This window comes from Octodon degus, unplaced genomic scaffold (assembly GCF_000260255.1).
Source record: "Octodon degus isolate 3935 unplaced genomic scaffold, OctDeg1.0 scaffold00048, whole genome shotgun sequence".
Lineage (NCBI taxonomy): Eukaryota > Metazoa > Chordata > Mammalia > Rodentia > Octodontidae > Octodon > Octodon degus.
This window is the reverse complement of record NW_004524624.1, coordinates 5057831-5071332: the sequence shown is the minus strand read 5'-3', so window position 1 is coordinate 5071332 and position 13502 is coordinate 5057831. Positions and strand designations below refer to the sequence as shown.

The 13502-nt window shown below is 52.6% G+C and overlaps 3 protein-coding genes across 4 annotated transcripts in view; 1 reads left to right on the top strand and 2 right to left on the bottom strand.

Annotated features, from left to right (window-relative positions):
- Positions 1 to 6055, top strand: part of Slc34a1 (solute carrier family 34 member 1) — a 14484-nt gene extending 8429 nt beyond the window's left edge. For both annotated transcript variants that reach the window (XM_023716448.1, XM_023716447.1), the window contains exons 9-13: positions 1258 to 1324; positions 1594 to 1761; positions 3567 to 3683; positions 3771 to 3895; positions 4961 to 6055. In XM_023716448.1, the coding sequence (XP_023572216.1) occupies positions 1258 to 1324; positions 1594 to 1761; positions 3567 to 3683; positions 3771 to 3895; positions 4961 to 5464 (981 nt within the window). In that variant the 3' untranslated portion in view covers positions 5465 to 6055. The remainder of the gene's footprint in view (positions 1 to 1257; positions 1325 to 1593; positions 1762 to 3566; positions 3684 to 3770; positions 3896 to 4960) is intronic.
- A 1394-nt stretch (positions 6056 to 7449) lies between these two features.
- Positions 7450 to 7863, bottom strand: Pfn3 (profilin 3). Its single transcript, XM_004632453.1, has one exon. The coding sequence runs from the start codon at positions 7861 to 7863 to the stop codon at positions 7450 to 7452; it is 414 nt and encodes a 137-aa protein (XP_004632510.1).
- A 1693-nt stretch (positions 7864 to 9556) lies between these two features.
- Positions 9557 to 13502, bottom strand: part of F12 (coagulation factor XII) — an 8829-nt gene continuing 4883 nt past the window's right edge. Inside the window, exons 3-14 of the mRNA XM_004632452.2 lie at positions 13186 to 13285; positions 12973 to 13043; positions 12572 to 12682; positions 12305 to 12436; positions 12111 to 12215; positions 11805 to 11970; positions 11516 to 11712; positions 11217 to 11430; positions 10856 to 10992; positions 10616 to 10765; positions 9963 to 10111; positions 9557 to 9880 (exon numbers count right to left, since the gene is read on the bottom strand). Coding sequence (XP_004632509.1) covers positions 9713 to 9880; positions 9963 to 10111; positions 10616 to 10765; positions 10856 to 10992; positions 11217 to 11430; positions 11516 to 11712; positions 11805 to 11970; positions 12111 to 12215; positions 12305 to 12436; positions 12572 to 12682; positions 12973 to 13043; positions 13186 to 13285 — 1700 coding nt within the window. The 3' untranslated portion in view covers positions 9557 to 9712. The remainder of the gene's footprint in view (positions 9881 to 9962; positions 10112 to 10615; positions 10766 to 10855; positions 10993 to 11216; positions 11431 to 11515; positions 11713 to 11804; positions 11971 to 12110; positions 12216 to 12304; positions 12437 to 12571; positions 12683 to 12972; positions 13044 to 13185; positions 13286 to 13502) is intronic.

Here is a 13502-nt window from a genome sequence, read left to right as displayed (position 1 = left end):
ACAATATATATTTAAAAAATATATGTATATAGTCTTAATAGCACAGTTTGGAACAAAACCACAAGAAGTTGTAAACATCTCCTTACCCTTCCTGAGCCCCTACTCTCACTCAGTACAAGGGTAGGGTGAGAGCTACCAGAGAACCCAGGATGGGGCTCTGGGGAATGGGCCTAAGTTCCAGAAGAGGCAGAATGGGACTGACAGGGAGAAGTCGTAGTTCTCACATTCTGCCTGGAAGCCTGCTTCTTTCTGAACCTCCTCTATAGGTGGCTTCTCCCCAACAAAACCTATCCTATTTTCTTCTGTCACCCTTGGGTGGTCACTGGACTCCTGAGGGAAAGGCAAGAGGCTTTAGGCTGCATTTTAAATAATAACTGCTTATCCAAACAAGGCTACAATAGTGGTCCACAAGTCAGACAAGGCTGCTTCTACTTGCCCTAGAATTCTACTTCCTAGAGTTGTATGTATGTCTCAGAGTAGCTGCCAACATTTACAGAGATTGTGAAGATTTTATCTAAAACTTCAGAATTGTGGTTTCTCTTATAAAATTGGCCATTTGGGCCATGCTAGATAGTGACAGTGGCTTAGACCTAAGTTGCTCCTGTCTCTGAAGACCCAGTACACGCTCTCTCTAACCCATCCACATGCCTGGGGCCCTCGTTTAGAATTGGGCACCTGAGTAGGTCGTCACTTCAGGATAGCTGGTGCGAAGGGAAGAGATGGGGTCTGGATACTGTCCCACCAACTGTCCCCTCCCCACTGGATCCTCTCAGAGTAAGAAACTGGGCACTAGAGAAAGGAGCTTAGGCTAGTGGAAACCTTGGGTTAAGGAGGGGACCAGAATGCTGGGAGGATGGAGAGCATCCAGAAAGGATCAGTAGTAAAAGACCTGGAAGGGGAAATTCTCAGAACAAAAGGATTGTGGTTGGTGGCATTCAGTGCCACTGAGAGATGAAAGAAAACAAAGAAGCAATTAAAGTAGGCAATCGGGAGGGTCCTGCTGGTTCCAGTGACTCCTACCTCATGGAGTAATAGGGTAGAAATGCAGAGGGCTCACCGAGGCCCGGTTCTTCCATGCCAGATCTTTCATTGTTTTTCACCAGAAGAAATGGGGCCAGAAAGGACAAATCACCTATCCACGGTGACAGAGTCTAGAGACCTATCTCCACCTTCCTCTTCTCTCACTAACTCCCATCCTATCCCTAATTCCAGGCTGCATTTTCCTATATTCTCTAAGTCACTTTCTTCTTAACCTAGGCTGCTACCTTGTCCAGGGCAGAGGCCAACGCCAGCCAGATCCATGGAAATGTCACCATGGAGAAATGTAAGTACCTGAACATGGTTAGGTGATCCTGCATCAGCAAGGCCACCTGGTATGGAAGCTGAAGGAGCCAGGGGGAGCTCTAGGCCCACAGTCCCAGAAGTGGCCAAGGAGAAGCTGAGTTTGGGGGTCAGCTCTCAGCAGCTCAATATTTACCCTACAGGGCTGGGGAGATAGCTCAGTGGAATAAGTGCTTGCCTGGGAAGAGCAAGATCCTGAGTTCAATCCCTGGTACCATCAAAACAAAAACAAAATCAGTGTTCACCCTACAGGCAGCCACATCTTTGTGGACACGGGGCTGCCTGACCTGGCCGTGGGGCTCATCCTGCTGGCTGGCTCCTTGGTACTCCTGTGTACCTGTCTCATCCTCCTTGTCAAGATGCTCAACTCCTTGCTCAAGGGCCAGGTGGCCAAGGTCATCCAGAAGGTCATCAATACTGGTAAGCCATGAGCAGTAGGTGAGAAAGCTACAGGGCTGGGGAGGCCCTTTTGGTCCTGTGAGGTCCTGCCACCGCCTAGATCTGGATAAACCCCTACCATCTATAAACCTCATTTCCCCATTAAACACAAAAGAGATTGGACGAGGCAATTCACAGGCTCCTTGATAGCTGGGGCTGCCTCTGGCTGTAGTTCCATCCTAGAAGGTGGAGATTCTCAGAGGCCATTGGTTAAATCAACAAATAGACATTAAGAGCCTACTGTATGCCAAGGGATATGAGGTAAGGCAAACAGAGATGGATCACAACACAGCAAGGGTGGAATGCCCCTTATTCCTGCATTTTCCAGGCAGCCTTTTCCAAGGCCAGGCAGTATGACAAAAGCTCAAAGTTTAAAATGGAATCAGCTGGTATCAGTCCTCTGTTGGGGGTTGTGAGGGATTCAATTGCTGTGAAAAGCAAATGAATGAAGATAAATTGAAGAAAGACCAAGATAACTGCCAAGAACAGAGTAAAAATGGCAAGAGAGAGAGAGAGAGAGAGAGAGAGAGAGAGAGAGAGAGAGAGAGAATAGAATAGGCCAGTGGTGGTGAACCTACAGCATGTGTGCTGTTTGCATCAGAGAAGGCTTTAAAAGCTCCCCACAACCAGCATGTACAGTGCACTTCAGGCCTCTCTGAGAAGAAGCATTTGAGCAGAGATCTAAATGAGGAGTCAAGATGTGGATGCAAATGTGTAGAACATAGTGGTAGAATGTTTGCTTGATACACAGGCCTGAATTCTGTTCCCAGCACTGAGGAATTTAGGGTTCAGGCAACAGCAGGAACAAAAACTAGGATGCAAGAAATGGCTTGATAGGTTTGTGGCACACGTGGTTGACCACAGAGTTATGGGAACACAGTCAGTGAAGACAGAGAGGCAGGAGAGGAGATGGGGATGGAGCGAGAGCACAGGGCCCCTGGAGCAACTCAGAGCCTGGACTTTAGGAAGGCAACGGGAGTAGTCAGGGGAGGACAGGACAGAGCAGAGGACTGACACCTGCTGATTCCATTTTAAACTTCACTTTGAGCTTTTGGAGTACTGCTTGGCCTTGGCAAAGGATATTGACAAATGCAGGAATAAGGGGCATTCATGGGGTTTGGTGCTCAGAGAAGGAAGAAAGAGAAGGTGGGGTGGCATGGGGCCAGGGAAGACTTTCCAGAAAAGAAGTGTTATCTGCATAGACTCTGCGGTGCTGTCTACACTGACATTCTGTATCTACAGGATCTAAATCTGCAGGTTCAATAGACCATGGTTCAAAAATACTTGGAAAACATTACATCTTTCCTGAATATATGCAAAGATTTTCTTGTCATTATTCCCTAAACAATGCAGCATAACAACTATTTACATAGCTTTTGCCTTGCTTTTGGTATTAGCAGAAATCTAGAGATGAGTTAAAGCACATGAGAGGATGTATGTGTGTTGTATGCAAATACTATGACATTTCATAGAAAAGACTGGAGCATCCACAGATTTTGGTATACTCAGGCATCTCCTGAGGATGCCCAGGAAGAACTGTGTTAAATGCTGAGTAGGATATTCCAAGTAATGGGAACAGCCAGGACAAAGGCAGGGTAGCAAGAAGACACCAAGCAAGAAAGATCTTTAATCTAAGATCAAAGAAGGGAAAATGGAAGCCACTGCAGTTGAGCAGGGGACTGGCTAGGTCCTAGCAGAACCTAGTATCTAAAAAACCTCCCAAGAAGGTGCTGCTGTCCCAGTGCCCTCCCACTGAGCCAGCCTGCTGGGCCTGGGTTTCCTTGCAGACCTCCCTGCACCCTTCACCTGGGTCACAGGCTACTTTGCCATGGTAGTGGGCGCTGGAATGACCTTCATTGTCCAGAGCAGTTCTGTGTTCACCTCGGCCATTACCCCACTCATTGGTGAGTGCTGAACAGAGGCGGGGTTGGGTGCAGGGAAGAGACCAAGAGGAACCTGAGGAGGACCATATCCTCTCCCTTGTCCACCAGGCCTGGGTGTGATCAGCATTGAACGAGCCTACCCCCTCACACTGGGCTCCAATATTGGTACCACCACTACAGCCATCCTGGCTGCACTGGCCAGTCCCAAGGAGAAGCTGTGCAGCTCCTTTCAGGTGCGTTGGGGAGAAGAGCCCCGCCTCAGCAGGATGAGGCTAGGACTGGGCACTGGGGCTGAGCACAGGGCCTGACCAAGTGTGTGATAACATGCAACTGTTGACTAAGTTTGACTGTCTACTAAGGCCACCTACTATGGGCTCAGTAGAAACCATTTTGGGCAAAGTTGACTTGGCTGCAGTACCAAAACTTTGTGGCTCACAGGGATACATTGCTCAATAATCACACAGATAAAGAATAAGTATCAAGTTGGATAAGACTGGGAGCTGGTTCACTCTGAAGAATCAGGAATGAGCAGAGCAGACTGGCCAGATAGTTCAGCAGACTAAAGTGCCGGCTTAGGCAGACACAGGGACCAGGGTTCGATCCCCAGTGTACTGTGCCGGCCCTGCCCCTAAGGCATACTGAGATGGCAATTGAGACTGGGTGTGGTGGCGCATGCCTGTAATCCCAGCACTTAGAAAGCTGAAAACAGGAGGATCACTATGAATCCAATCTGTGTAGTGAGACCCTGTAGACCCTGTACTAAATACAGAAAAGGAAAAAAAAAAGAGCAGATGGCCAGTGCCATAGCTCAGCAGCACAACACCTGCCTGGCACATGCAAGGTCCTGAGTTTGATTGCCAGTAAGGGGGGGGGGACAAACAAACAGAGAAAACCAGAATGAGCAGAGTTGGGAGGAAAGAGCAGATGTCAAAGGAAGGATTGTTCTTGAAACAAAGGAGCCACTAGCAAGATACAGCACTGACCAATTAAGAGCCCCAGAGCAGGTAAGCCAGAAGCTAGTATTAATCTTTTACCTGCTTGATTTTGGCAGTATCTGCTGGAGAGCTCCTGACAGTGTCAGTGCGGGAAATGTGGAGAGTTCAGGGCAGTGATTATTTACCAACTGATTTAGAGATATCTCAGTATTTTAACAATCAGGGCAGCTATGCTGGTGTGATCTGAGGACTCAAGAGCCCTAACTGGTGACTTCTCAGCTACCTAGATGAGGTCAGGCATTTATTATCTCTCCTACTGACCTGCTCGAGCAATTTCTGCTCACCTCCACCCCTCCCCTGCAGATTGCCCTCTGCCACTTCTTCTTCAACATCTCTGGCATCCTGCTGTGGTATCCACTGCCCTGCATGCGCTTGCCCATCCGCATGGCCAAGACACTGGGCAAACGCACGGCCAAGTACCGCTGGTTCGCTGTCCTCTACCTCCTTGTGTGCTTTCTTCTGCTGCCCTCGCTGGTGTTTGGCATCTCCATGGCAGGCTGGCAGGCCATGGTAGGTGTAGGTGCGCCCTTTGGAGCCCTGCTGGCCTTCGTGCTGCTAGTCAATATCCTACAGAATCGAAGTCCCGGACACCTGCCCAAGTGGTTGCAGACATGGGACTTTCTGCCCCGCTGGATGCATTCTCTGAAGCCCCTGGACCACCTCATCACCCGTGCCACCTTATGCTATGCCAGGCCTGAGCCCCGCTCACCCCAATTGCCTGCAAGGGTCTTCCTGGAAGAGCTGCCCCCCGCCACGCCTTCCCCCCGCCTTGCACTACCTACTCACCACAATGCCACCCGCCTCTAGGCTGTAGACCCAGAGAACTGCCTGGAGATGGCACAGAGTCCTGGATGGATGGGGAGGGGTTATGTGTGGGCCCTTGTGAGTGCATGGCTCCCTGGTATGCATGTGTCTGTCACTCTTGGATGCCTATCTTTATGCAAATCCATAGAGGTATTGGCTCGTGTGACTGAGAGGCAATATGCAAGTGAGGAGGTTTAGGGCTGTATCTGTGTGCCTACCAGTGTAGGCATAGAAGCCAGTATTTGTGTACACATGTGTATCAGCCCATGCATATGTACACATGTACCTGTGGGAGGCCATGTACAGTTTGCAGGGGATGTGGATGTGATTTCAAGTCCTTTGCCATATTTGGAGAGTTGCATTTATTATGTCTTTGTGTACTCAAGACTATACCAGGCAGGATGGCTCTGACTAGGTGACTGCATAGCTGTCTGCCTATGCATCCATATGGGTGCCAGAGACACTGACTGAGTTACACCCCTACCTGCCTTCCTTCCTCCGTGAAGCCAGTCTCACCCTTAATCAGGGCTCAGTGCCACCACTGCAATCCTTTCCCAGCCTTGCACAATGAATAAAAGGCATTTAAAACTCTCATCCACTTGGAAGTCTTTTTGGCTCTGCATCTATGGGAGGGAAGGTAAATTCAAAGCATGGGGTTCAGCAACACCATCTCACCTCAAAGGCTCCGTGCAATGGCAGCCATAGCCCTTCAAGGCCTTCAGCCCAGCGCTTTACCCCTTCATGAACTCAACCTACAGTTTAAACTCCCTGGAAGCCTGGAAGGTAGAGCCTGGGACACTCTCAAGGTAAGTGTAAGTGAGACTCTCTGCCTCTCTGTGCCCTGACCCCCAGCAGGCTGTGCTTCCACTGAACCCACCTACCTCAGTCACACTCACTCCTGCTGACTGGGCTAAGATCTGTGCTTCAGAATGAGTAACACATGGGGGCTTGTCAGGGACACTGGAGGAGGAAACAGGGAAGGTGGAGACAGGCAAGAGGGGCAGGGACCAGACACTCTCCCACCTTTGTTCTCATTGAGCAATCAACAAGGACTCACTTAAACCTATCCAAGCTTTTCAGTTCTTCCTTTTCCACAGGGCACTCTGAGGCTGAGGCCTACAGAGTGAGGGTCAAGGGGTAGGGACACCAAACTTCACCCCTCCTGTCCAGGGACTCCTCTGGGGTCTTTAGGCCCCAAAAGGAAAGGGAGACTGTAGGACCCCAGACCCAGCTTCACTGCATGTAGACATGCTTCTCCTTGAGGCTCTCCCTTGAGGCATGGGGAAGATACAGGTGCCTGGGAGCCCGAAGAACTGCTCTCTACATGACTGGTGCCATCCTCTCGCCACTCACATCCCATACCAGTGCCACTAAGTGGAAGGGGCAGGAGTATAGCTAACCCTGTATCTAAGGGTTCCAATTCTGCTGATTCCACCAATGGTAGTCAAAATGACTTTAAATGCACAAAACTCCCTGCTATTTTATACAGGGGTTTTAGTATACTGAGGATCCTGGAATCAATCCACAATGGTACCGGGGGAGGGTTGTACACTGACTCCACACCCTAGTTGGAGTGTGCCTGCAGAGAGATGCTGGCAGAATGAGAATGGCCTCCTTCCACTGTCCTGCTTAGGTGCCTGGGAATTTCTATACAGGCTGCTAAGGCCCGAGGTAGAGTTTGAAAAGCCTCCCACCTTTTAGTTCTTCCTTAGCTGAGGGGAGGAGTTCCCCTAGAATCCCAGGGAAGCACTAAGAAGCAGCAATCAGACCAGAGGCCTCCCTGCAAGCATCCATAGATGGGGATTGCTCAGCAGACTCTAGATTTAGAATCCCAGCCCACCAGGAACACTCTCCTGCAAGGATCTTCCCATAAATCCGTTTCCTGATTTGCCAATTCCCCACGCTCAATCATCAGAGGATGAGCCCAGGACGCCCAGTTCACAGTTTATTCTGGTCTCGCTGCCACCGTGGGTGGCCTGGCTGTCACGCTATATGCCCTCCTTGCACAGCCCGCAGATCAGCTCGTGCATCTTTTTATTGAGCATGCCCCCGTGCACGCCGCGCCGACCCATGAGCACGAGGAGCGCGCGCGGCGTGTGGCCGACACAGATGGCGCGCCCGTCGGGGCCCTTTGTGCGCGCGTCCAGCGCGCCATCGCCCTCCGCCAGTAGGTAGTCGCGGATGACACAGCAGCGGCGGCCTGCCAAGCTCAGCCCCGTCTGCAGGAAGGTGTGCCGGTCGGGACCCGTGAGCACACCCACCTCCTGCGGCGAGATGGCAGCCAGTAGGCCCCCTGGCCGCGATGCCCACACGCAGCGATTGTCGGAGTGGCCCACGATGGCCACGTCGTCGATGCGCTGGTCCCGCAGCACCGCGCTGATGAAGCTCTTCCAGTCGCCCATCTCCGAGTGCACTCCTCGGCCTTCTGCTGGGAGGGAAGTCCCGCTGCTAGGCCAACTAGGAACGCCGGGGACACTGTGATGTAAGCGGGGGCGCGGTTGTGACTAGACATGGTGTTGCCACTGAACTGTTACTTAGGCTGGAGAAGGGTGAGGGGCGATAATGTTTTATGCGTGGGAAATTCTAAAGTTAGCATACAGGAAGGAATTGAGGACCACTCAAAAGTACTCTGGAAAACCGGTTTAAATGGCTCAATAAAAAGATGGGGTTTGGGGCATGCCTGTACTCCCAACATTCAGAAGGCTGAGGCAAGAGAATCACTGTGAGTTCCAGGCCAGCCTAGGATACATAGTGAGTTCAAGGCTGATATGAACTACATAGCCAGACCCTATCTTTAAAAAAAAAAAAAAAAAAGATGGGGCCCCCAGGTGCGGTGGTACACATGCCTGTAGTCGTAACACTCAGGAGGCTGAGGCAGGAGGATCACTGTGAGTTCAGTGCCAGTTCAGATCTTATCTCCAGAGCAAAACAAAACCCCATATGGCATTAAGACACTCATGGTGGTTCACACCTGCAATCTCAGTGCTGTAAGAGGTTGAGGATCACCAGTTTTACCCTAGCTCAGGCAATTTAATGAATTCCTATCTCAGAATAAAAAGGGCTGGGCATATAGCTCAGTGCAAAAGGCCCTAGGTTCAATCCCCAGTATTTTTTTTAAATATTTATTTATTTATTTAGTGTGTGTGTGGCCAGCTCAGCCCACCAGGGGGGAGGGGCTGGCTGGCATGTGGTGCTGGGGGATTGAACCGGGGTCCCTGTGTTTTGCTTAGTTTAGCTTGTTCTAAGTAGGTGCTTTAGACCACTGAGCCATCTCACCAGCCCAATCCCCAGTATTGAAGAGGAAAAAAAAAAAAAGTTTAAGAACAAGGACTAATCAATAAAATTTTGGAAAAAAAAAAAAAAAAAAAGAACAAGGACTAAAAAGATGCCTCGTCTGGACAGAGGGACTTGTCAGCCTGTAAGAGAAAACCATTCAACCTCCAGATGGTGGCTCTAAGCCTCAGCCTCAGAATGTTCTGGGAGGCTGTTGGATTGATTGCTGGGTCCTGACTTGGAGTTTCTACTTCAGTAGCCTACAATGGAGCCTAAAAATTTGCGTGTCTGACAAGTTTTGGGGGACTCTGAGGTCCAGTGTAAGACTGAGTGTAGATGGGAGTGTTTAATGTTCCCAGCACTCAGGTGCACACTACCGTTTGAATGTTAAGCATTTTTAACTATGGTGCTCAGCCTTGGCTGCACACAGAACCAGTGGGGAAGCTTTAAAAACACCATTATTCATACCCCATCGCTAGAGAGATACTGATTTAATTTCTCTCAAGTGCATCTTGGACATAGGTAGACCCAAAACCTTTCCAGGGCTGAGGGGTGTGAGTTAGTGGAACTGGGCCTGTGAAGGGGTAGTGCTCCCCAGGGGATTGCGATGCACAGCCAAGACAGAGCGCCCACTCTTAGCAGGTTTAGTTCCTTATGAGGACTACTTTCCAGAGCCACCCTGCACAGGTGTGGTGTGCAGTAAGGCCCACTAAATGTTACCTGTACTGCAGTTCAAAACTCTCAGGCCGATATCTCACACTTTCTGTTCTGTGAGGGCAGTGTGAGAGCCACACACCAGTTTTCTCTCTTGGCATTTCCTAAGAAGTATTTGCAAAGCACTTTATTGAGTTCCCCGACCCCTGCATGTGGCTAGTGATACTGGGAGGAACAGGACACAATCTTTGCTACCTAGGATCATGCCCCAGACATCTTCACCAGCTGGAATCGCCCAGGAGGGAAAAACCAGTCCTCTGGCAATCAGGAAGCTGTGTGATTCTGGATCCAAGTCAGGTATTGGGCCACATCAGTATAGACACCGGGCTTGTTGCGATCACCACAGCCTGAGCCCCAGCTGATGATGCCTCGAAGGGTGAGTCGGTTTTCTGCTGCTTCATCCTCACACACCAGAGGGCCCCCTGAGTCACCCTGGGTTGGGAATACGCAGCTGAGCCCCTTGCCCTGATCCCAACGAGCTTGGGGGAGGCACTAACCAGGCCCCAGGGCTCACCTGGCACGCGTCTGTGCCGCCCTCAAGGAAGCCGGCGCACAGCATCCCAGGAAGAATGGCGTCTCCATGCACTTCGCGGGTGGAGCAGCGCTCCAAGGAGATGAAGGGCACCTGTGCCTCCTGCAGGAAGGTGGAATATTCCTCCGCTCCTGCAAACCCAGAGAGCCTTCCTCACACCAGTGCAGACAGCACGGACGCTTCTATGATCACCCACTCATTGTCTTTCTCCTTCACACCAAGCCAGAGAGGGAGAGAGTTGCCGGTTAACTCCACATCCTTGGGCAACGGAAGAGGCTCACAGAGGAGTCCGGTTTGAATGGGCGGGGCCGAAGCAGAAAGCCCATCCCTGTCTCCTTTGCAGTGTCTCAGAACCTGGCTCACATAGTGCAGCAGTACACTCGCTGTTTGAGCAGCGTGCGGGTGGCCACTGCAGCCGGATGCCCAGAGGGATCCAGGAGAAAGGATGGTCTCCTTGTACCGCCAGGAGATCTGGCCACCCCAACAGTGTATCCCAGACTGGGAACAACGACTACAGGCAAGGCCGTTGAGCGCCACCTCTCCTGTAGGTACCCTGGCCAATACCAAAATTGAGGGCTTCTCCAGTCTACTTTGGTTTCCCGAGGTCCCAGACTGCCCCCAGTTGTTGTGCATACCCTCGAACTGGTGGCCCCAGCCAGCCACCTCACAGAGCGCATCCTCGGATTCGGAGGGTGGGGCGGCGGCGTTGGGCAGGCACACCGGCTGCACATGAGGCGACAGTTGTGCGCAGCTGCCATCCGAGCTTTCTTGCAGGCGCAGCAGAGCTAGCCCGGGCGGGGAAGAGCGTTAGGCGGGAACGCTGGAGCCCGGGGCCTCCCCGTCTTTTCTCTCCCTGCGGGGGCGCCTGCACACACCCAGGTCGTGCTGATAGGTGATGGGTGAGAAGGCTTCGTGGAGGCGGTAGGAGCGCACAGCCAGTGTCTGGCAGTGCTCACAGCTCTGATTGTGGCGGTCCTGACCGAGCACCACCGTCAGCTCCTCGGGCGCTGGACTGTGGGACGGGTGCAAAAGAAGCAGCGCTCTCAGAGCGGGCCGCTGGCATTTTGGGGGAACTCCCTGGTTCGAGCTTTCCCCCAGATTTTCAGATGCTTTCTGGAGGGCTTCGGAGGGGCAGGGGCAGGGGCAGGGGAGGGCTAGGGTATGGCTTCAGATGTGGGCGGGGGGCGAAGCTAGGCTCAGGACAGACGAGCTGGCGAGGGTTCTGGAGGTACTCGCCGGTTCTGCAGGCAGTGGGCCGCAGTCAGCACCCAGCAGGAGGCGATGAGGCTGCCGGAGCAGAAATTGTGGCCCCAGTACACCGCAGCGATGTAGGGGTGCGCCCCAGGCAGCGCCACTAGTCCGCCAACGATACGCCTCAGAGAGGACAACCGCTTCCGGAGCCGCTGTCCGCAGAGGACCTGGCCAGTCCCGGGCATTTCACGCTCCAAGGCTATGGGAGAAGGTCAGGGCGACCTGTGCCCAGAATCGAGCTGGTCCTGCTCCCTCTGCTGGGACGTCCCCCTCTCCGCAACTACCTGGGTTCTGGGTCGTGGGCTGAGGCATCTGCAATACTGAAAGCCCGGGTCTGGGCAACTCCTGACGTTCAAGGGGAACACGGGGTGTAGATGCTGGCTGAGGTGGGCGCTGGCACTGTGGCAGGTCACAATACTCCCAGCTCAGCCGGTTGCCCATCCAGACAAAGCACCACGGGCGGGTGTCATTATCCGGGTTCCTGTAACCTCAAGAGGGGGCGCTGTTAGAGGCTGGGGAGCTCCTGAAGCCCTTGGGGGATGGGGTTGCCCTGCTCCGCCCCACCCGATGCACCGGCAGAAAGCGTGGTGGCCCAGTCCCTTGTTCAGCGCTTGCTCTGCAGTGATGTTCCGGTAGGTGGCCTCCGAGGCCCACCGCTGACACTGGGCGCCAGAGATCGTGGTCCTGGCCTGGCCGCGGTAACCGAGACCCCGGCCTTCATAGCAGTTCGCTTCCTTGTCTGGGAAGAAAGGTGGCTCCCTTCTGCTAGGGGTAGTGCTCCGACCCCTTCCTCGAACCCACTTTCCCACTCTCCCTTGTCTCTGGGGAAACCCTTCCTATGTGAAGCCTGGCCTCTGCTTGGCTGGGACCATCACTCACCAATGTCACAGAAGGGTCCAGTATAGCCCATCGGGCAGTGGCACAGGTGGTGACCCTCCACCTCGAGGCAGCGTCCCTCATTGAGGCATGGATTGGTGCGGCATTCTGGGGAAAAGGGCAAATGCAGCTTTTTCCAAAGGCTTCTCTTGACTTTTAGCCCTCCTTTTTGGCCAGCTTCCAACAGGTCCACTTACCCCTGCTGGCTATTGGCTTGCAGTGAGCATCAGGACCCTTGCAGTGGCATCTGACCACACCAGCTGGTGCATTTCTAAGCCATATTTCATTCTCATGGAAGAATTGGAGAAACTGAGGCTCAAAGCATTTCTCTGAGAATAAAGTGGGGGGAGCTGCCTCTAGAGTGGCTGGGACCAGGCAGAGCCACACAGAGGAATCTCTTCAGTAGGTCTGGGAAGCCCCTGTTCCTCAGTATCCCCTCACCCTGGCAAGCAACACCTCAGTACCTCTCTGGCAGTGCTTCCCAGTGAGGTGTTCAGGACAGAGGCAGTGGGGCCTGTTCGGTGTGTTCACACAGATCCCTCCTTTCTGGCAGGGGTTGTGTTTGCTGCAGTGGTCTAGAGGTGGGAACCAGGAGGAAGCAGGTTGAGCCTGAGTCACACAGATAAGGGCCAAGTCCCTACCTGAGCCTCCTTGTCATGGGACTTAGACCAAGTTGCCATGTCTTAGTTTACTCATCCAGAAAACTAGGTTATCTCTTTTCAGAATCCTTCCTTGCCTTTTAAAGAGTATTGTGAAGAGGGAAAAGGGTCTGGGCCCAGATTCCAGATGTATGAGGTCTGATGATACCAGAAACAGAACTGGGGGCAGAGGGCCCTGGGCCACACTGGATGCTGTAGGGGCATACCTTTTACTTTCCCAGGCTCCAGGCAGTATGCCCATTGCTGGTCCTGATCAAAGTTGGGAGTGGTGGCACACCTGTAGAAACAGAGAAAGCTTCCTTGCTCTGCCCAGGGGCTGGCCCGCCCTCCCCTCCCACAGCCCCTTTGTAGGAGCAGGGTGCCCTGGACGGAAGGAAGGCAGAGTCCATGGCTCCCAGGCCCCCCTTCAACTCTCTCACCAGGGCCGGGGGCCAGGTCGGCCCTTGTGGATACATGTATGGTACAGCTGCCGGTGGTACTGGAAAGGGAAGTGGCAGGGCTCTCCAGTGACAGTAAGACCTGTGGAATAACACAATTCTTGAGGACTTCCCCTGTACCCCATTGCCCATCCCTGCCTCAATGATTAGAACAAAGATAAACCCTCTAAGAGGTGTGCTCAAGAAGCATCATCTTGCTGAAGTAGATGGACATGATGGTACACCCGGTAATCTCAGCACTTGGGAGGCTGAGGCAGGAGGATCACTACCAGCCTGAGCTAAAAAATAAATAAATAAAT